The following is a 23,290-nucleotide window of genomic DNA, read 5'->3' as shown; positions in this document are numbered from 1 at the left end:
CTATTAGGGAAGCAATGTGGAATGTCAGAAGGGTATGCAACCTTGATCAAGATGCTCCCTTCTTTGAATCACAGATCTGTATAAAGGGAATAATAATGGCTACTTCATAGGTCCGTAAAGACATTTTCTTAATGTAGGTAAAGTACCTCAATAAATGGTAGTAAATTGTGGTACTAGCAAGAATACCTCTCTAAATGGTCTCTCAAGATTGAATTCAATCCTTTCAGTGCCTATATACGAGGACAAATTATTTTACCACTAGTGAGAGTAGATCTTCAAGACAGATGATCTTGAAAGACAAAAGCATCAAGAAGTAGGACTTCCAGGCCAGGTGTGGTGGGTTGTGCCTGTAATCCCAGCACTTCAGGAGGCCAAGGCCGGAGGAATGCCTGAGCCCAGGAGTTCGAGGATGCAGTGAACTATGATTGTGCCACTGCACTCCAGTCTGGGTAACAGAGCAAGACACTGTCTCTTAAATAAAAAGAAGAAGAAAGAAGAAGAAGAAAGGAGGAAGGAGGAAGAGGAAGAAGAGGAAGAGGAGGAGGAAGAGGAGGGAGAGGACGAAGACAAGGAAGATGAAGAAAAGTAGGAAGAAGAAGAACAAAGAAGAAGGAGAAAGAAGAAGAAAAGAAGAAGAAGAACAACAACAAAAAGCTAGTACTACTACTGCCAGGAGAAGCTTTAATTAATAAGATTTTGAGGCTGGACACAGTGGCTCACACCTATAATCCCAGCACTTTGGGAGGCCAAGGCAGGTGAATTGCTTGAGCTCAGGGCTTTGAGACCAGCCTGGGAGCCTGGACCAGTGTGGACTTGGCTGGCTGAATATGTTTGCTCCCAGCCAAAATGGCAAAACCCAGTCTCTACAAAAAAAAAAAAAAATAGCCAGGCATGGTGGTGCACACTTGTGGTACCAGCTACTCAGGAGGCTGAAGTAGAAGGATTGCTTGGCCCAGGAGGTCAAGGCTGCAGTGAACCTAGATGGCGTCACTGCACTCCAGCCTGGGTGACAGAGCGAGACCCTGTCTCAGGAAAAAAAGAGAAAAAAGAAAAAAAAGAAAAGGAAATAGAATTTTGAGAGCTAGAACCTCCAGTGATAGTTTCCATTAGTTCATATGAAAATCTCCGGGATAGGGTGTGAAAGCTAACCATTCCTGAATGATTGGCTGATTTATTAAGTCATGCTCTTCACACACCCATGACCTTACTCCTTCCTCTCTCTACACTCAGCTCTCTTAGTGTACTACTCTTTTCTTGTGTCAGTCAGTTGAAGTAGTTCCATTCAATATAATGAAAAACCTAGGATGCTGGTATAGAGTAGTTCACTGCCTTTGTAAATGACCTACATTGCCTTTAATGCCATGTTTTTTTTTAATTTTTATTTAAAAAAAATAATTGTAGACACAGGTCTTGCCATCTTTCCCAAGCTGTCTCCAACTCCCAGGCTCAAGCAATTCTCCCGCCTCAGCCTCCCGAAGTGCTAGGATTACAATTGTGAGCCACTGCTCCCAGCCTAATGCCACACTCTGAGTTTTGTTGAATATCTAGCTGAGATTTGCAACCACTTTGCTGTCACTGCTACATTATTAAATTCATATATAAATTCATTTCAAATGAACAAAATTCTCATTACTACAAGAATTGGAAAGAATATAAAATTTAATGTCTATTCTCAGTTTGGATTATACTTATGAGCACTTCAGTATTCATCTGTAGAAAGAAATGATTAAAATCTAGATGACTTTTAAAGTGCCTTCTAATTTTAATACTCTATAACACTATTACTTCTACATAGCTGAATCATTGGTAAGTTATCATAGCTCAATGAAATAAGGCAATTTGTAGTGCAGGCTGCACTAAGGCTATGCTCTCTGTGGCCAAAGTTATTTCTTAGAATACTGAGCTAAAAATGTAACTGCATTCTGCAACCTATGCAAACATGTTCTAATTGATGGGAGGGGAAAAAAATTCAATTCAGAGTGCCAACAATTCCTCTGTGAGTTAGCGTGGCAGGGATAGCGTAGGGTCAGTGAAGCATCAAGTTACAGACCAAATTAAAGGTCTGGAGAAGAGTGGCAGAGTCTAATCATCCATCGTCTGAGGTTGCCAAAACTGGATCTACCACCCTTACTCACTCACAAAGGACCGTTCTATGGAGGCTAAGCATACAGACTTTGGGCTTCAAACATCTTTTTTTTAAAAAAGGTCTTCTCGTTCCAAATAGATCTTTATGAAATTATTTCCTTGAAGCTCTCAGTTCTGTCATTTTAAAATTTCCATCAAAAAGTAATCAAAACCTAATGCTTACAGTGTTCTGCCACAAATAAAAAATTATTGTGGGTTTTTGTTCCTATTAAAAACATATGCAACATATACATATTTATAGAAGTCCCAGAACCAGTGTACACACGTCCACAAAAACCTTAGGAAAATAATGTTAATAGTTTTGCCTAAACCAATAAATTTTATATTGTGCTCTGTCCATGACTACCCTTACTAAGCTAACACTTTGCAAAGGTCAGCAAGCAATGAATACATCTGCATATTTTGTGGCATAGGTTGCAAACATTAGATCTATAGGGATGAATTAAGGTCACTTTTAAAATTCAGACAGTATTTTCTGGACTTGGTTGACCGAATCATGCGCATCTGCACTATTTTTCCTGGGGGAAAGTTAATTTTAGAAAGGAGAAAAAGTTTGCCAGGAAAACAATCACATTGGCTCAATCTCTAGACAGTGATTCTTTTCTTAAAAGTTCAAAATGCTTTACAGACAGCCTCCTGCTTGTCCTTAATATCCTTGAAAGCGGGTATGGAATATCATCCTTATTTCATAACAGGCATCTGGTTTCATAAAAAGAAATGTAAGCTTTAATGTTATAACTACTTAAGGGTACTTTAAAAAATTGGTCCTTCACCTCAATATTTCAAAAGACAGAAAATAAAAATCTTTATTTTCCCTGGTAGTTACCTTCTGATAGTTGGATAAGTACTTATAATGGTTCAGGTACATATATGAATATATGAAAAGTAGCAGACATGCATCGATGACAAAGTTCAAGATGGAGAAACATTTAGTATTTCTGTAAATATGATATAATTTACAGACTCTCTTAATCAATTCAGGATAGAAGAACTTGGTTCAAATAATTAGGAGTGAAAACAGGATCTAAATTAATTAATATGATCACTGTTCCTTCTAGTTCCTAGAGATAATAGTCCATTTGAGTCTTTAGCCTTAAAGAAAAATGTAAAAATGTCAATGGGCTGCATTCCATCATCGACAAAAAGTCAAGGGAGCAGTGAAGGAAGATTTTCTGATTCTCTGGAGAATGGGCCTCAGCCCCTTCTAATTGTCAGGGTACTTGTGAAGGAATTCTTATATTTTAAAAATTGATATTTAAAAGCTGTTTAACCAGGTCTCCTAGAAGTATGCATTTCCCCCAATGTTATATCAGAGTTTCAAATGAATGTTAACTCTCCCTTTCCAAAATTGTTGTCTCGGACAAGGCGCTATGGCTCACTCCTGTAATCCCAGAACTTTGGGAGGCCGAGGCGGGTGGATCACTTGAGGTCAGGGGTTCGAGACCAGCCTGGCCAACATGGTGAAACCCTGTCTCTACTGAAAATACAAAAATTAGCCAGGCATGGTGGCGTATACCTGTAATCCCAGCTACTCGGGGGGCTGAGGCAGGAGAATCACTTGAACCCTGGAGGCGGAGGTCGCAGTGAGCCGAGATCGGGCCACAGCACTCCAGCCTGAGCGACAGAGCGAAACTCCGTCTCAAAAAATAAAAACAAAATTTAAAAAAATTACCTTCTCAGATCCAATGATACCGCACCAATCACATTAACCAACTTGAGGGGAACTGGCTTTCATCCCTTTCACTGTATTTATTTTCAATTCACACTAATAGTTTCAACTGATGCTTAGCCACAGTGGGTGGCCCCTCTCTCTTCTTTGCGGACCTTACAGATACTTGGGGGTATGTTGCGGGGGCGGGCATCACAATCACCCGAGGTGCTTTTTAAATCTACTCAAGCCTGAACACACACACGCATGCAGGCACGCACACACACCAGATTTCTGAATCGAGATTTCAGAGTGGGGTCCAGCTTTTTTCCCCAGCGCCTAAGAGCTTTTGCTTTAAGTTGTTATAAAGTTGTAGCACCGCAGTCACCCTGAAAACCTTGTACACTTATCATAATAGTTAAGGGGGGAAAAAACCACCTCAGCCTGTGCCGATACCAAAGGTAAGACAGTGCATTTACTTTGATCAAGAATCAATATTCCTCCCAAAGTTAGGATAGTAAAGGAAGTGGGGTCGGGGGGAAGGTATGTTATGGAAGGAGAAGGAGTTATCACCTTTCAGCCTGGAAATTGTTACAGACCCTAGGGGAGATCTTTGCGTCCGTGTTTGCGCCACACACCTGGAAAGGGTGGATTACTCCTGCCAGCCCTGACCTCAGAGCCGGGGGTGCGGGTTTCCGGAGCTTCCCGGGGGCGGGGAAGAAAGTCGGGAGTGGAGCTTGGAGAAGAGGTGGGGGTCCGGCGGACGGCGGAGGGGAAACGCGGATGGCCGAGGGTCTGATCCCCCGTGGGCCGCCCGCCGCGGCTTCAGCTCTGCGCGGAGGGGACCTGGGGACGGAGAAAGGGAAGGAGCAGAAGGGGAGGCGGTGACAGCCTCGGGGAGGCCGAACTGGCCCCTCGCAGAGGCTCCAGGCAGCTCGAGGGCGAACGCTGCACCCCGCGCCCCTCCTTACCTTCCGCCCGAGGTCCAAGTAAGGAGCAGGGAGACCCCAGGAGGCGCAGGGCTCCCGCCAAGGCGCGCGCGCGCTCGGGGTCCGCTATCAGCTTCTTCAGGCTGCGGCTTCAGGTATGGAAGACATTCAGGTCGCCTAGCTACCAGCCCCTTGGCGCGTCTCGGACCCCTCCTCGGCCCTCGCCCCGGCGGCCCTCTGCCCCGCTCCCCTCCGCCCCGCGCGCGCCCGCAGAGCCTCTCTGTCTGCTGATTTCGAAGAGCTTTGGCCCCTCTCCGCGGCCGGCCCTCCCTCCGCGCGCGCGCACTCACCTTCCCCACAAACGCACCCTCTTTAGGAAGGAGGCAGCGAATGCGGTCCTTGAAATTCTAGGCGCTGGGCAACTTCAGAAAACCTTTTAAAAATCTTTGATCTGCCCAATGAGGTTCAAAGTAGGGCACCATTTATATTCATACCCTGGCTCCGTCCTCTTTTTTGTCTTAACCACAGCATTATTTAACACTTGATATTCGTGTATAGGTTGAACTCTGAGAATCTCCTGCCAGGCATTTTAATTTTTCCAAAATAACTCCTTCCGTTTTATTGTTTTGAAAATGCAGACATCCCCACTTTATAAACTTGGGTTGCCAGGAGGTTAGATTGGCCTCAGAAAGCAGATGTTCAACTGCACAAGACAGAACAAGTCTCTTCCCAGCAGCGCTGGTACTTGCCACCTGTAAGGGCCCTGCCTCAGGGCAAGAGCAGTTAATTACACCCTGGCTTTGGTTACCGAGCATGCCCGGAGCCTCTGTTCTCACTTAAGACTCAGTTCTGAGGCTCAGGTTCTGGAAAGAAGCAGGTGGATGTGTTCAAAGAAGAGAGTTCTAATGGAGAAAACCAGCAAAGGGCAGAGAAAAAGAACGACGGGAAGGGATCCTGGGAACATGACGGTATCTTGGATAGGAGGATGTTTGAGGGCATAATATAAATAAATTATAAAAGAATAGAGTTAATAAAAAACTTTGAAGTAAATAAAATAAAAAAAGTAATTTAAAAATAACAAAGAAACATGACTGTATCACTAACTCCCAGGAGCCAGAGAGTGACATAACCCCTACTGGGAATGTGGAAGTTGAATTGTTAAATGGCACTCCACTCACTCATTCATTCACCTATCAATATATTAATAGTATATATTTATGAAATATGTTAAAGGCAGTAAAGCATTATTCATAGTCATATTATAAACGCTGCTAGGAATCAACTTCTCAACCAGTTTGTAACAGGGCCCTGGAAAATGCAAATATCTATTAAAGAGACACCATATTAATCCACTGTCTTTTTCTAAATTTATCAAATAAGTTTCTCATCTGAAGGCTGAAAAATGGGCACTTACTAAAAACTGTCAGGTTTGTCTACTAGATAGAAGGCAGATATCAGAAGATAAACTCACCAATCAAGTTACTACAACTGAAAGAACCAGCTTAGCTGATGTAAGAAGAGGTGAAGGGGGAGGAGGGAGGTCAACCAAAGACTACACAGGCATTCTTTTTTTTCTTTGAGACAAGGTCTTGCTCTGACACCCAGGCTGGAGTACAGTGGTGCTATCATGGCTCACTGCAGCCTCGACCTTGGGTTCAAGCAATCCTCCTGCCTCAGCCTCAGAGTAGCTGGGACTATAGGTACGCGCCACCATGTCCAGCTAATTTTTGCATTTTTTGTAAAAAGGGGGTTTCGCCATGTTGGCCACGCTGATCTTAAACTCCTGGGCTCAAATGATCCTCCCCCCTTGCCCTCCTGAAGTGCTGGGATTATAGGCATGAGCCACTGTGCCTGGCCTGGCACTCTTTTTTCTTCTGTCAGAATAAATACTTGCCAGTCTCACACTAGCAAGCGTTCAATAAACACTGGGTGCTGAGGATGGAAGAGCTATCAGAAAGACAACATTCCTGCTCTCATCAAGCCGATTGGGAAGGAGGGTGTAGACAAGAAAAGGAGGGTGTAGACAAGAAAAGGAGGGTGTAGACAAGAAAAGGAGGGTGTAGACAAGAAAACAGGCTGTGAAAAGTAGATGCTCTGATGGAGGATGACACATCTGGGGCAGTATAGGTGAGACCTGAAGAGTGAGGGTAATTTGGCCCAGAACAGGAAAATAGGAGAAGAAAAAGTTTTCCAGTAGGAGCACCAACATGGAGAGAAAGCCAAAGGTAAGAAGGAACATGGCCATTCACTATGGCTGGAGGATCTTTTCTTTGGGGTGGGAGACTGGGAGGAACAATGTAGAGACAAGGCTAGAGAGATGAACAGAAGTCAGATCATGTAGAGTCGTCTAGACCATGTTTTACAAATTGCACTTCAGGATAAAGAAAATGTGGTAGATACACACCCAGGACTACTACTCGGTCATTAAAAACAGAAGGAAACAATGTATTTTGCAGGAACTTGGATGGAGCTGGAGGCCATTATTGTAAGTGAAGTAACTCAGAAATGGAAAATCAAATACCAAGTGTTCTCACTTATAAGTGGGAGCTAAGCTATGGATATACAAAGGCATATAGAGGGGTAATCATGGATATTGGAAACCCAGAACAGGGCAGGGTAGGAGGGTCAGGAATAAAAAATTGCATATTGGTAACAATGTACACTACTCAGCTGACAGGTGCACTGCAATCTCAGACTTCACCACAATTCATCCACATAACAATAATCCCTTGTAGCCCAAAAGCTACTGAAATTTTTAAAATATTTTTTTAAAATAAAAAATTTAAAAAAATTCTACATTAGGCCAGGCACCACGTTTCATACCGTGAGCTTTGGAGGCTGCTTTAGGAGGCTGAGGTGGGAGGACTGCTTGAGGCCAGGAGTTCAAAACAGCCTGGACAACATAGAGAGACACTATCTCTACAAAAAAAAATTGAAAAATTAGCCAGGTGTGGTGCCATTAGCCTGTAGTCCTAGCTACTTAGGAGGCTGAGGTGGGAGGATCTCTTGAGCTTGGGAGGTCGAGGCTGCAGTGAGCTATGATCGCATCCTACACTCCAGCCTGGGTGACAAAGCAAGACCCTGTCTCTAAAAAAAAAAATTAAAAAATTACACTTGATCCTACAGACGATGGGGAGGCATTTAAGTGTTATAGGCAACATAATAATGAGATCAATTAAAAAAACAAAAGACTCCTGGCTGCAGGCCGAGAACTAATGAGGATGGGAGGTAGGGATGAGAGGAAAGAGGATAAATCAGGAAGAAGATCTCTGTAAAGGACACTTAATCAATGAGTACCAGGCCAGGTACAGTGACTCCTGCCTATAATCCCAGCACTTTGAGAGGGTGAGGTGGGAGGATCACTTGAGCCCAGGAATTCAAGACCAGCCTGGGCAAATAGGGAGACCTCATCTCTACAAAAGATAAAAAAATTAGCTGGGCATGGTGGCATGTGTTTGTGGTCCCACATGCTCAGGAGACTGAGGCAGGAGGATCCCTTGAGCCAGAGAGGTCGAAGCTTCAGTGAGCCATTATCATGCCACTGTACTCCAGCCTGAGTGACAGATTGAGACCCAGTCTTAAAAATCAATCAATACCAATGTAGAGATCCTCATACCTTTATGGAATCTAAATTCAGTCCCATGACAAGTTCCTAAGAGACAAGCTTTCCTGGAAGGGAAGAGAAGTGTGGAGGGAGGAGGGTCACTGATGGTAAAAAACTGAGAAACATATTGGTAAATAGAATTTAGAGAGAAAATGGCTTTTTAAAACTAAATATTTATACAGTGACTCTATCTCACACAGTTCAAAGATAAAAGAATGTTGAGTTGTAACTGAGTAGTGGAATAAATTAAAGGGAAATTGACACATAAGAGGTACATTGATATACATCCCCAATTTCCTACCATGTAAAAGCAAACCAGCATGCTCCTGCCTCTTCTCCCTCTCCTTTTGAGAGAGTTATTTTATTTCTCTTTTTGTTTGTTTATTTGAGATGGAGTCTCGCTCTGTTGCCCAGTCTGGAGTGCAGTGGCACTATCTCGGCTCACCACAACCTCTGCCTCCCGGGTTCAAGTGATTCTCCTGCCTCAGCCTCCCAAGTAGCTAGAATTACAGGCACCCACCACCACGCCCGGCTAATTTTTGTATTTTTAGTAGAGACGAGATTTCACCATGTTGGCCAGGCTGGTCTCGAACTCTTGACCTCCAGTGATCCACTCACCTCAGCCTTCCAAAGTGTGTGAGCCACCGCACCTGGCTATTTTTATTATCCCTCACTCTAATTATTTTATGGTCTTCCTCAATTTGCATCTATTTGTCTGAAGTCAAAGTCTGTGCTAGGCTGGTCTGAGTGCACTGTTGCTTATAACTAATTAATCTCAACCAGTTACAGATCTCTTTGTTCCTTCTCCATTCCCATTGCTTCATTTGACTAGCTTTTAAAGAAATAACTTAAACATTTTTACAAACCAAGGTTCATGCTACTTCCTTCCACTAGGCCATGCTCTCTAGATTCACTAAGGTCTAGGCAGCTATGGCTGTCCCTGGGAGCTGAGCCACCTTGCTGTAACCATGGTGGGCTGTACTCAGAAGACTTAATGGAAGGCTAGAGTGCTAGGGCTAGGGTGCTAGGAGGTAGCAGGGCTCCCCTGATGGATCCTCCCACCTGAGTCAGAGCAAATAGGCCAAGAAGAAAGGAAGAGGGAAAGGCTGGTTGGCCTTAGGAGGGCAGAGCCACAGCAAGACAGCCAAACATTTCACCCCTAGGTCACTCGATTCATAGTATTTTTTCAGATGATTTGCTACCTTCTGTCTGTCATTTCAATTTGGTTTTTCTCAATTTTCCTTTGTTTTTTTTTTTTATTTCTATTTATTCTCTCCTCTTTTTATTTTAGCTGAAGACCCAGGAAAGCTGGGTGTAGTTCAAAGGACTGAGAGCCAGAGAGTCAATGGTATAGATTCCAGCCTTGGTCTGAAGGCCTGAGAACCAGGAGCACCAAGGGCAGGAGAGGACTGATGTTTCAGCTCAAGCAGCCACCCAGTGTGAATTCAATCTTTCTTCACCGTTTTGTTCTATTTGGGCCCTCAATGGATTAGATGATGCCCATCCACACTGGGGAGTGCCATCTGCTTTATTCAGTCCACCAACTCAAATACTAATTTTTTCCAGAAAGACCCTCACGGACACACCCAGAAATAATGTTTAACCAGATATCTGGGCATCCAATGGCCCAATCAAGTTGACACATAAAATTAGCCATCACATTGCCTTATTTGACCCTCCTTCATCTTCACTCTTCTCTCTCTCTGTAGACTAGGGCTTCTCCAATTCACACAGCAGAAAACATGTCCCTACAGTTCCTAACTTTATTTGTTACAGATCCAATTACCAAGTGGAATCCATCTTTCTAATAATTCCAAATTCCCAGGTAGGGAATTAACTGGCTTTACTCAGGTCAGAGTCATGATGTAAAACATGCCTAAAAAGAGTTCTTCATCTAATTCTATGGATGGTGGCCACAGGATTGGAAATGCGGATGGAAGGATCTTTGAGAAGGTTGAGGGTAAATGTTTACTATGAAGGCAGACATGTAAATAAGTAATAACACTATAATTTCATAAATACCCTAATAAAGATATGAACAAAGTATTAAGGAAGCACAAAATAGCAGGGAGGGGAGGGAGTCTCAACTTCAGAAACATAAGCATGAGGAATGTGCAAGAAGATAATGTTCAGCTGGGCATGGTGGCTCACACCTATAATCCTAGCACTTTGGGAGGCTGAGGTGGGCGGATTGCTTGAGCCCAGGAGTTCGAGACCAGCCTGGGCAACATAGTGAGACCCTGTCTCAAAAAAAAAAAAAAAAAAAGTTGTGGGGCTGTCCTGTGTTTTGTAGGATGTTTAGCAGCATCTCTGGTCTCTAATCACAAGATGCCACTAGCACCCCCTCTAAGTTTTGACAACCAAAGATGTCTCCAGACACTATCAAATGTCCTGGCTTCACTTGAGAACCATTGTGTTATACTGAGATGTGAATGGGAGAGAGACACATGCATTTTTCACAATATATATTATTAGGAAGTAGCATCACCTTCTAATATTCTTTTCCTAATTTGAAAACATGTTTATTCTAAATTTAATTTTTTAAATCCAAGCTGCATGTCAGTCAGGTATTCTCCCAAACCTTCTTTAATTTCCTGAAATGAAGAATAAGTTATAACAAGAAATGTTTTACTTATTAAAGTCTAGATTAAAAATAAGATTTGACCGGGCACAGTGGCTCACGCCTGTAATCCCGGCACCTTGGGAGGCCGAGGCCGGCGGATCACTTGAAGTCAGGAGATGGAGACTAGCCTGACTTACATGGTGAAACCGTCTCTAACTAAAAATACAAAAATTAGCTGGGCGTGGTGGCACACGTCTGTCATCTCAGCTACTTGGGAGGCCGAAGCAGGCGAATCACTTGAACCCAGGAGGCGGAGGTTGCAGTGAGCCAAGATCGCGGCACTGCACTCCAGCCTGGGTGACAGAGTGAGACTCCATCTAAAAACAAAACGAAACAAACAAAAAAAAAAAAATGAAGAAAGAAAGAAAACCAAAAAATGGAAAAAATAAGATTTATAGAAATATTTTAGAGTTACACATATCTATTTTCGAAAATAACACCCCATTTTGACAGTCTTGTGACAATGTTGATATCTAGCCAATTTGCAATAGGAATCATTTTTCTGACTCTGATGTTATGATTTGGCCAAGGGCATTAATATAACCTGAGTATTGAATCTTAGCAGAAAAGCCCCCTCCTATAGAGATGACCTGCCTGTTTTGTTTTAACAGCAAATAAGGGCAATAATACCAAGGCTCTATGCTTCTCTATTCCTTTAGTCTCATTCCATGGAACAGCTGATACGATATATTAAAGAAATGTGTTACAAATAATACTCTTAAAGTTAGAGCAAAATTAGTTACTAGGAGCAAAAGTTTGTTAGCCATTCATCCTTTGTTCTCCAAGTTTTCTAAGCCTCACCATTTCCCTTACCTCCTCCAACTGCTTGCCTTGAGGGTCCTCCCTGACCATTGTCAAGCCAGAACATCCACTTTATTCAACCAACTGGATATTGTTGCATTCAGATATTTTCCAAACCAAATCTTAAATAGCTACACCTTACACTGTGGCTAACTCACTCCACCAGAATAGAGTATGATATCTTGTTTTTAGAAGAACCAAATGTGTCACTATATTTATATTTATAACCAGGTTTAAAAAAGAATCTGGTCATTAGCTTATTCAAGCCACGTTAGTTTACTGACTTGATATTACTGGACCTTTTTTTTTTTTTTTTTTTTTTTTGAGATGGAGTTTCGCTCTTGTCGCCCAGGCTAGAGTGCAATGGTGCAATCTCAGCTCACTGCAACCTCTGCCTCCCGGGTTCAAGCGATTCTCCTGCCTCAGCCTTCCAAGTAGCTGGAATTACAGGCATGCATCACCACGCCTGGCTAATTTTGGTATTTTTAGCAGAGATGAGGTTTCTCCATGTAGGTCAGCCTGGTCTCGAACACTCGACCTTAGGTGATCCGCCCACCTCGGCCTCCCAGAGTGCTGGGATTACAGGCGTGAGCCAACGCGCCCAGCCTGGATGGTCTTTAAATAGCATCCAGACAACAAACTCATGCCAGACTAAGAACCAAAAGGGGGTGCACTTTAATTAAACAAATTTTTTTAAAGTATTTACTATGTGTCAGGCACCATGCCAAGCACCAGGAGGGAATAATAAAAGGAAGCACAGGGCCTCTGCCCCTGAAACTTACATTCTGGGAAAAATCGATCTGTGTATGCAAGAGTTAGATTATGTGCATGAGAAAGATCTGTATGTGAGTGTAGTTTATATAAAAACTTCTCACAGGCAAAAGGAGGGAAGTGTTTAAGAACCAGGGTTTCAATAATTGCCAAAATAAAACCAATATATTCTCAGGCACATCCCCTGTTCATCCCAATTGTCCCAGATATGGTTGCAACTAGCCCTTCTGTGTCAGAGACAGCAATACTCATCAGCTACTTCCTGTGTGCCCCTATATTGTCTAAATTCTTTGTGGTTAGGTGGGATCATATGACTGAGCTGACCAATGAGCAGAACCACAGAACAGCAGGTATGGGTTCTCCTCTTGCTCTCTTCCCCTACCACCATGAACATGATGGACTTGTGTTAAGATAGTAGATCTACAAGATCAAAGTAGCCTAGAGCAATGACTAAACCACACAAACGGAAGCCCAGGAGAATTGCCTGAACTGACAGGGAGATTTATAGAGCAAGAAACAAACTTTGCCATTAGGCCATTGAAATAGCCCGTTTTATCCTAATATACTTTCTCATCACATTAACCAAAAAAATTCTGGATCTTCATAATACGGGTTTATTTTGGTTGGCATTCATTCACTCAGCAAAATACTTACTATGTGTTAGGCACTGTTTTGGGTGCTGAGAATACAGTGATGAACAAGACAAAGTCCCTGCAGCCTCAGGGAGTTTACATTTTTGTAGGAAAGACAGACAATAAATAAACAAAATTTTCTGGTAGTGATAAATGTAATAAACAGAAATAAAGTTATTACTGATCGGTCCTGTACCCTTCTCACTAAGCCTCGCCCTTCTCATGTCTTTACTTCCCTCCTTACTCAGCTCAGACTCTATGGTCCATCACTATCTTCCTTGTCCTGTGTGTATCCTCAACTCACTCACCGTTTTCTCCTTCTTTCTTACTTGCCTAGCAAAATACCAACCTGGTTAAATGCACTTTTTGGATGCTGTTGTTGCCATCTTCGTACTTACTCCCAGGTAGCTGAATATGGCCGGAGAAAAACAATAATGCTGACTGGTCTCACTCTCACTTTACAGCCACTGATCCCAGTGAGTCCTTGCAGCTACATGGCAAGCCTACGACATTCCCTAATCCATCCATCTCCCATTTTTCTACATGATCACTTCACATTTCCTCTGTCCAAAAACCTTCAACAGTCTCTCTCACACTCACTCACTGTCAATAATGTTACCCCGGATTTTACTGAGAAACTTAAAGAAATAAAAACTTCAAAAACTCCCACTTACATCTGCCAACCCCTGCCCTGCATGGGTACTGATGTCCTCTGTCTTTCCTCTTGTTACAATGGAACAGCTTTCCATTGTCCTTTTCAAGGCCAACTCTTCTACTTGTGCACTAGATCCCATGTCCCTTCATCTCCTGTGGCAGACATGGAGATGTGTCACCCAGATGCCTCTTCAAGGAAGGATCTGCTGCCCAGCTGCAGACCCCAGAGTTAGCAGGCAGCCTCCATCTGTCAGCTCCTTCAGGATCTGCCAAAGCCACTAAAGTGGAATCACTTCAGTGGAGGTAACACCCTTCCTGGGGCTGCCTGCATGCGGTGACTGAGCAGTATGGCGATATAAAAGCTCAGCCACTCAGAATACCCTGAAGAGCAGCACTCACTCCAGAACTCCCCTCGTAGCTGTCTGAAGCTCTGTCAAGCCAGCTTTGCAGTTTGACCTCTTCCTTTGCCCAATCCTACTTCTTCCCCCTTCCCTTCACAGTTCTTCACCTCTAATAATCACCTGGTGTCCCAAATTCTGTTTCAGCTTCTGCTTACAGAGAACCCAACCTGACCTACCTACTGTAGATTGGCTTCAGCTACTGTCTCCTCCTTCTCTTGTATCATCAATGTTCCCCTCTCCACTGATTCATTCTCATCATCATACAAACATGGGTCTCTTTTCTTCAAAACCGAACTCCCTTTGAACTACTGCTCCTTCTTTGTTTTCCTGTACAGCAACATTCCTGGAAAGAGTGTCTGAATCCATTCCTTGCCTACCTGTCTCTCTGTATTCCCACTCCTGGAACATTTAGACTCACCACCCCACAGAATAGTCCATGTCACTGATAACACAACATTGGTATATCCAGTGATCAATTATCAGTTCTCATCTTACCTGACCTTTTATCAGCATGTGACTCAGTGGATCACCCTCCTTCAAAAACACTCCTTTGTCACTTGGCTTCTCGGACACAATTTTCATGTAAGTCTCTTCCCACTTCACTGGCTACAGTTGCTCTTCTCTTCTCCTTTGCTGGTTCCCCTCTCACTCTTGAACCTCTCAACACTGGAGAGCTCCAAGGTACAATTTTGAATATCCCCTTATCCCTACCTATGTTCACTGTTAGTGATTTCATTCAGTTTCAGGGCTTTAAATACCATCTACATGTTGACAACTGCTATATTTATTTCTTGAGCTAGAGTTTCTTCTGCTGAATGCCAGACTCTCAAATCCAACTGCCACTCCTGAATCTCCATTTTGAATTGTCAAAACTAACATGTCTAAAACAAAACAACTCATTCCCACCTCCTGCACTTTCCCCTCTAAAACCATCCTGCCCACCCCCACCCCCGAAGTCTTTCTCATCTCAACGAATAGCTACTCCTGTTCTCACAGTTGTTGAACCAAAAACCCCAAGGTCATCACTGATTTCTACCTGACTCTCGTGCCCCACATCCAAAACTTTAGAGCATTCTTTGGAATAACCTAGTGGGTCTTCAGATCTCCCATTTTCTTAGGATCTCTTCAAATGTCATCTTATTAATAAGTCGTTGCTTCATTGTTGAATATATAAAACAAAATCCCATCCACCCTACTGGTACTTCCTATCTTCTTTAACTTGCTTTACTGCTATCACTAATTGTCATAGTATATTCACCTGCTCGTTGTCTTGATGGCAGTGACAGCCTGTCTGGAGCAGCTGCTGAGGGGATGCCAGCTGCAGTATGGAAGGCGCGGCCAGAGCTGCCCACTCCTCAGAGACAGCGGGCACCAGGAACACGCAAGAGCCCCGTCCCCTTCCACGTCAGCAAGGCGGGAGACCCATGTTCCTGGGCACAGCTGCAGCCGTCCAGCCGCAGCTCTGCACCCAGCCATCCCTGCACTCTTGGGGGCCCAGGAAACCCCCTGCCCCTGCAGGCTTGAAAGTGCCTGCTCCTGAGGTTGCAGTGAGCCAAGAGCACGCCACTGCACTCCAGCTTGGGTGACAGAGTGAGACCCTGTCTCAAAAAAAAAAAAAAAAAAAAAAATAGAATGTGCCTGTTCCCAGGCCTCTACCCTCTCTCTACCCACTCCCAGGGCCCGCTCCAAGGCGGAGCAAAGTTGTGGCCAGGCATGGGCGCTGCTGCAACCCAGCTGGGTGTGCATGTGTTCAGGGCAGCACTGACACACCAGCCACCTGCCGCCTTGGCCCTCTCTGGACTTTGGGCACCAACAAGTGCGAGAAAGAGGCTGGTGAGGCTGAGGGTGGCTCCACGTGGGCCTGCAGGTACCCCTCAGCACAAACAGCCTGGGCGCCATGGATGACATGTTGATGGTGGGAGGCAGACACGTTCCTGGGGGGAAAGGGGTAGGTCCCTGCCCACCTTCAAGCCAGGGATGGCCTGAAGCCTGGGGGGCCTGGTGGCCAGTTCCAGGTAGAGTCTGCAGCCCAGAGCGAAAACTAGTGGTGCTTTTTCTGGGCCCACCCATGGGCCAATCAGCACACACTTCCTCCCTTCTGAGCCCATAAAAACCCCAGACTCAGCCAGTGCTCAGGCCTACCAGCTGCAGGAAGGAGCTACCCACTTTGGTCTCCTCAACTCGTCAGGACCACCTGCCTGCAGAAAGGAGCTGCCCACTATGGGTCTCCTCTCCACTGAGGGCAGGACGCTAGTCGGGACAACCCCCCTGCAGAAAGGAGCAACCCACTTCAGGTCTCGGGAGAGCTGTTCTGTCCCTCAGTGAAGCTCCTGTCCACCTTGCTCACCCTCCAGTTGTTTGCGTGCCTCATTCTTCCTGGACACAGGACCAGAACTCAGGACCTGCCAAATGGTAGGATTGAAAGAGCTGTAACACAAATAGGGGTGAAACACAACCCCCCACTCCCAACCACGTTGCAGGCAGCAAGAAGGAGAGACGAGCTGTGGAGTGTGGATAGGATTTGAGTGGGATCAATAGTGTGGAAAATGGCATACTGTTTGAGGGTAGAAATGACACTATTCATGTATGTTTTGGAAGGGGAACAAAAGGAAAAGGGAAGATTCAAAGGAAATGTCTAATTTTTGTCCTGCAACCCAGAGTCCAAGCAAATTTCACTGATCACATTTCTATTAAGTCCACTGAGTACAAGGATCCTTCAGGTGAGCTAGTGGTTGAAGAGTTGGGAGAAAATAAAGGAAATCACATACAAAAGAAGGCAGCATTGAGCAGGGAAGATACTGCTTTGAGTGTCTGCAGTGTTGAATGTGTAAAAAGCATCTGCATAGATGACCTAGAACTCTGGGAGAAGGGTCTGGACCCGGCCAAATAACATATTTCCTCTATTATAAAACAGAGAGTGTGTGTGAGAGAGGAGAGGGGAAGGAATGGGGTGGGAGGGAGCCTCTCCCCTTATATTTACAGGGGTGTAAATCTATGTGGCTGGCTATGTGAACCTTTAACGTGGCAGGTAGGATCTTTTTCCTTTCGGTGCACCTTACAAGCGATGCGGTCCTCAGAAATACAGCAGATTTGGGAGTTATCTATCACCCAGCATGATTTCTGGAGCATTGATGAGACCGCTGATTAATTCTCCTCCACCTCAGAGAAACACTGTCGATAGCGACTTCGGAGATCTCTAAACTTCTTTACCGCCGCGCCCCTCCGCGGCCCGGGACTGCTCATCATCTTTTCCAGGAAGCGACCGTGGAAACAATAAACACGCAGGCCCCCTAGCGTCCTTCCGTTCCGCGCTGCCAGGCCGCCTCGCCTCCCGCTCCCTCCCGCTCCCGCCCGCCCCGCGGGACACAGCCCGCCCGCACTCCGGGGCCCGAGCGCCGACCGCACTCCAGGCGCAGCCGGGGAGAGCACCGCGCGCGCATCCCTCCGCCCGCGGCCGAGGCGACCCCTCGCGGTCCCGCCCGCCCGGGCTTCCCGCGGAGGCACCCGGCCGCCCCGCCTCCCCCGCCCCGCGCCCGCCAACTCCCAGCTCGCGGCCCTGATTGGTCGCCGCATTCCCGCTCTCCTTCCCGAACCGCCATTTTGAAAATCTTGTTGATTCTGGGGAGCCGAGCGCGCGGCGCGAGCGTCACGCCAGACAGCGGCCCGCGCGCCTTCTCCTCGGCGTCGGCCGCCGCCGCCTCCCAGAACCTCCTCGTGCCCTCGCGTGCCAGGCCCGCGGCGGCCGAAATCCGCGGTAAGGGCTGCTTCGGGACGCCGGAGGCCCGGTCGCCCCTGCCGCGGCCGACGGGGGAGGGACGCGGCCATTTGGACGGCGGCCTGGGGCGGGGGAGGGGACGTGGAGGGCCGGCAGCTCGGGCCGGGCCGGGCCGGGAACAGCGCAGGCCGGGCGGGCGCGCGCGCGCGGGGGCAGCGGGCGCGGTTTCCCGCCTCGGGAATCCCTGGACGGCGGCGGCGGAGCGGGAGGGAAGCCGCCCCTGGGGACTGAGCGCTGCGGTCCCGGCTATGGGAGGAGGCAACTTTCAGGGCAGGTGTCCCGCGGGAAGGGTAGCATCATCATTCAGGGTGGCCGCCCGGTCCTGCCTGCGGGAGTAGGAGGACCGAGACGTCCGGCTTTCTTCCCGCTTGCAGGTTCACAGCATGTCCGCCTCGGCCCCTGCTGCGGAGGGGGAGGGAACCCCCACCCAGCCCGCGTCCGAGAAAGAACCCGACATGCCCGGTCCCAGAGAGGAGAGCGAGGAGGAAGAGGACGAGGACGACGAGGAGGAGGAGGAGGAAAAAGGTGGGGGGAGTCGCATCCCAACTGATGAATTTTTCAGACCGAAGTTTTTTTGTATTTTTCACCCAGGAAACAGTTTTCTTGCTCTTTTGGTGTTTAGAGGCGTGAAGTCGGAGTGATTTTCAGCGAGAATGTGTGCACAATTTATCTGCTTTTGTTTTGAGCGATGGCGTAGAATTGACTTTGTGTATTCCGGTTTTTAAAGTATTTGTTAGCGTGGTAGAGATGTATTGGAGTGCAGCTGACTTCTCGTCCGCTCTAAACGTTCGTTAACATTTCATCATTTGACGGGAAGTTTGTAGGTCTTGGATTTGATTTTTTTTTCACCTGTGTGTGTGCACCTTTGAAGTTGCTAAGTGGATGTTCTAATTTTGTCCTTTTCATTACACATCTTTTGCCTTTTGAAGTAATTGTAAGGTCTTGGTGCAGCCCATTAAGACTGAAGTTATAAGGCTAGACCCGGAAGTATTTGAATACTTTCGAATATTTTTACATTTACCAAAAAGTTTCCCTCCCTGGCAAACAGCGGTGAAAGCTGTTGCTACTTGAGAAAGTAGTTAAAAATGAAGAAAGTGAACTCTGAAAGAAAGTTAAATGTGAGCCCAGCACTGTCTCGGTTTCGAACCTGTGTCTGTTTTAAGGGAGGGCGATATGAGCCCTGATTTGACTGGAGGTGTGAAACGGAAACTTGACTGAATAGAGGAGTGTGCTGCGGCAGTTTATCCAGGATGCATGCAGCGTCTGTTTCAGGTGTACCCGCTTCTTGACATGTTGCCAAACATTTAAAAATCCGAGTCGCATCTCTTAGCATTCTTTGATATTAGCTTAGTCTGGGGTTATTTCGTATATGTTTACGACTCAGCCACACTTGGGAAGAGGTTGAAGCGCTCTTCCTAAACCCGGATTTTTTTTTAAGCCTCAACCAGCCTGTGGTCACAATCTGGGTTAAGATTACAAGGTGTGCCTTTTGTTTGTTTAAAGTGGTATGTGCCCTAAGAAGGGCATATTTAAGTAAAGCATGGCTTTTTAAATATAAGTTTTCACATAAACTATTGCTTAACAATATGTTATTTTAAAATTATTTTTAATACAACAACAAAATTGGCTGCACTATCTCGCTGCTAGCCAAAGAGGCTCTGCACTTTTTCTCCAATTTTTTGTTTGTATTTTAGTCTTCCGGTGGGGGCAGGGTTGAGATGCCAAAGAAATGGTGAATTTTCTTCATGTCAGGAAAAAATTAGAGAAGTCATGTAAATATACTGTAAGTGGCCAACACAGTAATGCTTGGGGAAGAGTTGGTAGTTGAAAGAATCCCATGTTTTGTTCTAGACAAATTATTTTTTAAAACATGATGTTGTAGAAAGTTTATCCCCTAATAGTTTTATTGTAGCTGTGATTTATTATTCTTTTTACTAATTTGAGGTGTTTGTGGGACAAGTAGAATTGTGAAAGTTTTAATTTTACTTAACCCTGAATATTTAACTTTAGAACTGAGGCATCATGGAAGCCAGACAGTGAAATATTTTCTGTATTAGGCTTTTTTTTTTTTTTTTTTTGCGTTGTTATAAAGAAGTACTTGAGGCAGGGTAGTTTATAAAGAAAATAGGTTTAATTGGTTCGTGGTTCTGCAGACAGTACAAGAAGCATGGCGCCAGTATTTGCTTCTGGTGAAAGCCTCAGGAAACTTCCAATCATGGCAGAAGACAAAGGGGGAGCAGGCATTTCATTTGGGAGTGGGAGCAAGTTGTAGAGGGAGGTGCCACGCTCTTTTAAACAAATCTTGAGAGAACTCAGTCACCACCACGGATTACCATGCTAAGCCATTCATGAGGGATCTGCCCCCATGATTTAATCACCTTACCAGGCCTCACCTCCAACATTGCAAATCACTTTTCAACACGAAATTTGGAGGGGGCAAACATCCAAAGCATATCATTGCACCCCCGGTCCCCCAACTCTCATGTGTTTCTCACATTTCAAGATTCAGTTGTGCCTTCGCAGTAGTCCCCCAAAGTCCGGTCTTGTTTCAGCATTGACACAGAAGTCCCAAGTCTGTAAGTCCAAAGTTTCATGTGAAGATGAGTTTCTTCCACCTATGAGCCTGTGAGATCAAAAACAAGTTATTTACTTCCAAATTACGATGATGGTACAGACATTGGGTAAAATTCCCATTCCAAAAGGGAGAAAGGCCGAAAGAAAGGTGCAATAGGCCCCACACAGTCTGGTTTGGTTTTTGTTTTTCTGTGTTTGTTTGTTTGTTTGTTTGTTTTTTGAAACGGAGTTTCGCTCTCGTTGCCCAGGCTGGAGTGCAGTGGCCTGACCTCGGCTAACCGCAACCTCTGCCTCCTGGTTCAAGGGATTCTACTGCCTCAGCCTCTCGAGTAGCTGGGATTACAGGCATATGCCACCACAGCTGGCTGATTTTGTATTTTTAATAGAAACAAGGTTTCTCCATGTTGGTCAGGCTGGTCTCAAACTCCCGACCTCAGGTGATCCGCCCGTCTCAGCCTCCCACAGTTTTAGGATTACAGACGTAAGCCACTGCGCCCGGCCTACAAGTCTGAATCCTAGCAGGGCAGTCTTTAAATCTTAAAGCTCCAAAATTATCTCCTTTTACTGCATGTCTGGCATCCAGGGCACGCTGGTGCAAGGGGTGAGGGGTCCCAAGGCTTTGGGCAGCTCAGGATGCAAGGTGCTTGTGGCTCTTCCATGCTGGAGTTTGGAGGTGGCAGCCCCCTTCCCACAGCTCCACTAGCCAATAGAGCCTTGGTGGTGAATCTAGGGGTCCACCCCCCATTTCCCCTTTCCACTCCACACTGCCCTAGTAGAGGTTTTCTTTCTTTTTTTTTTTTTGGAGACAAGGTCTCACTTGTCACCCAGGCTGGAGTGCAGTAACATGATCTCAGCTCACTGCAAACTCTGCCTCCCAGGCTCAAGCAATCCTCTCACCTCAGGAACCACAGGCATGCGCCACCATGCCCGGGTACTTTCTGTATTTTTTGTAGAGGCAGGGTTTTACCATGTTGCCCAGGCTGGTCTCAGACTCCTTAGCTCAAGTGACCTGCCCGTCTCTGCCTCCCAAAAGGCCTGGATTACAGGAATGAGCCACCACGCCTGGCCCTGAGTAGCAGTTTTCTGTGAGAGTTCCACCCCTGCAGGAGGCTTCTGCCCAGGCACCCAGGCTTTCTCATATATCCTCTGAAGTCTGTCCTAAGAAAGGGGTCAGATTAGCCAAAATTGGCAGTGATTTTGGGGAAAAGGGAAGTGAGAGAAATGACTAGTAAAAGATGACTCTTAAGTTTCTGTCTTTGGCAGGTGGGTGGATGGTATTAATGTTTTTTGAAAAAAATTCACAAAGTGAGCAAGTTTGGAGATCATTATGATTTTTCTTTTGAATATTTTGAGTTTAGGTGCCTGTAGGACATGAATTGTAGCTGTCCAGATGACAGACAGGCATATACTGTTGGCTCTCCATATCTGTGGGTTCCTCATCTGTGGATTCAATCAACCACAAATTGGTAAAAATGGATGGTTGCATCTGTACTGAACATGTACAGATTTTTTTATTCCTAAACAATACAGTATAACAACTATTTACATATCAGTTAAGTTGTATTAGTCATTATGAGTAATTACAGATGATATAAAGTATATGGGAAGATGGTCATAGGTTATATGTAACTACTACACCATTTTTTTTTAAAATATGGGACTTGAGCATCCATGGATTTTGGCATCTGAGGGGCGTCCTGGAACCAATCCCTCACAGATACTGAGGCAATATTAGTTAATATGAATCTCAGATGAAAGTTGTGGCTTGGAGATTGACTGGGAAGTCATTAGCTTGTAGTTGGTAATCAGAGACAAGCAAATGGTTTAAATCACTAAGTTGTTGAAGTTGAGTGATAGTAGGGGTTGTTTTAGTGTGTTTGGTCTTCATTCTGTACAACATGGCCAGAATATACCTGTTGATAGCCCTTTCTCCTGAAGTATTCTTTCTGTGCGAATCCTTACATTACTAAATCTAAGCTGTCTTTAAAAGCCAGCACACGTGCTTTGTTCCTTTTTCTCTAGTCCCAAAATAATCAATTCCTCCTCAGTGCACAGCAATTTATTTGTGTATCTTTCTTAAGATGTTTTGTTATCTTTTATATTGGCGTATATTTATGTCTCATTTCTTTAGTAGCATCTTTTTCAAAAGATACGCAGTTTTTATCATCCATTTATCCCCTCTTAGTATTGAGTGCAGCTGCACAACACAGGCATTAAATAAATGGCAGAACCTCGAGCAATATATAGTATTCTTTTATCTGACTTTATTTCATTCAAAAAATGATTTTATTTTAGATAAATGGAGCTTAATGTTTTGAATTTTGAAGTATATGCTACCTGTTTTCTAGATTTTTTTTTTTTTTTTTTTGAGACGGAGTCTTGCTGTGTCGCCCAGGCTGAAGTGCAGTGGCGCGATCTCGGCTCACTGCAAGCTCCGCCTCCTGGGTTCACGCCTTTCTCCTGCCTCAGCCTCCCAAGTAGCTGGGACTACAGGCGCCAGCCACCACACCTGGCTAATTTTTTGTATTTTTTAGTAGAGATGGGGTTTCACCACGTTAGCCAGGATGGTCTTGATCTCCTGACTGAGTTAGCCAGGATGGTCTCGATCTCCTGCCTGAGTTAGCCGGGATGGTCTTGATCTCCTGACCTCGTTATCCGCCCGCCTCAGCCTCCCAAAGTGCTGGGATTACAGGCATGAGCCACCGCACCTCACTGTAGATTTTTGTGACTAAA

The 23,290-nt window shown here is 45.2% G+C and overlaps 2 protein-coding genes across 3 annotated transcripts in view; one reads left to right on the top strand and one right to left on the bottom strand.

Annotated features, from left to right (window-relative positions):
- Positions 1-5,053, bottom strand: part of RNF144B (ring finger protein 144B) — a 188,909-nt gene extending 183,856 nt beyond the window's left edge. Inside the window, exons 1-2 of the mRNA XM_063812140.1 lie at positions 4,765-5,053; positions 4,432-4,639 (exon numbers count right to left, since the gene is read on the bottom strand). The gene's annotated coding sequence lies outside the window, so the exon portion shown is untranslated. The remainder of the gene's footprint in view (positions 1-4,431; positions 4,640-4,764) is intronic.
- A 12,458-nt stretch (positions 5,054-17,511) lies between these two features.
- The window catches only part of DEK (DEK proto-oncogene), a 40,661-nt gene continuing 34,882 nt past the window's right edge, over positions 17,512-23,290 (top strand). The window contains exons 1-2 of one of the 2 annotated variants that reach the window (XM_003311032.6): positions 17,512-17,962; positions 18,358-18,508. In XM_003311032.6, coding sequence (XP_003311080.1) covers positions 18,367-18,508 — 142 coding nt within the window. In that variant the 5' untranslated portion in view covers positions 17,512-17,962; positions 18,358-18,366. Of the gene's footprint in view, positions 17,963-18,097; positions 18,254-18,357; positions 18,509-23,290 lie in introns of those variants that run through there. The other variant, XM_009450571.5, reaches the window with a different exon arrangement.

The sequence above is a fragment of the Pan troglodytes genome, chromosome 5 (assembly GCF_028858775.2).
Source record: "Pan troglodytes isolate AG18354 chromosome 5, NHGRI_mPanTro3-v2.0_pri, whole genome shotgun sequence".
NCBI lineage: Eukaryota > Metazoa > Chordata > Mammalia > Primates > Hominidae > Pan > Pan troglodytes.
The sequence above is the reverse complement of the archived record's forward strand: the minus strand, read 5'-3'. Positions and strand labels throughout refer to the sequence as shown.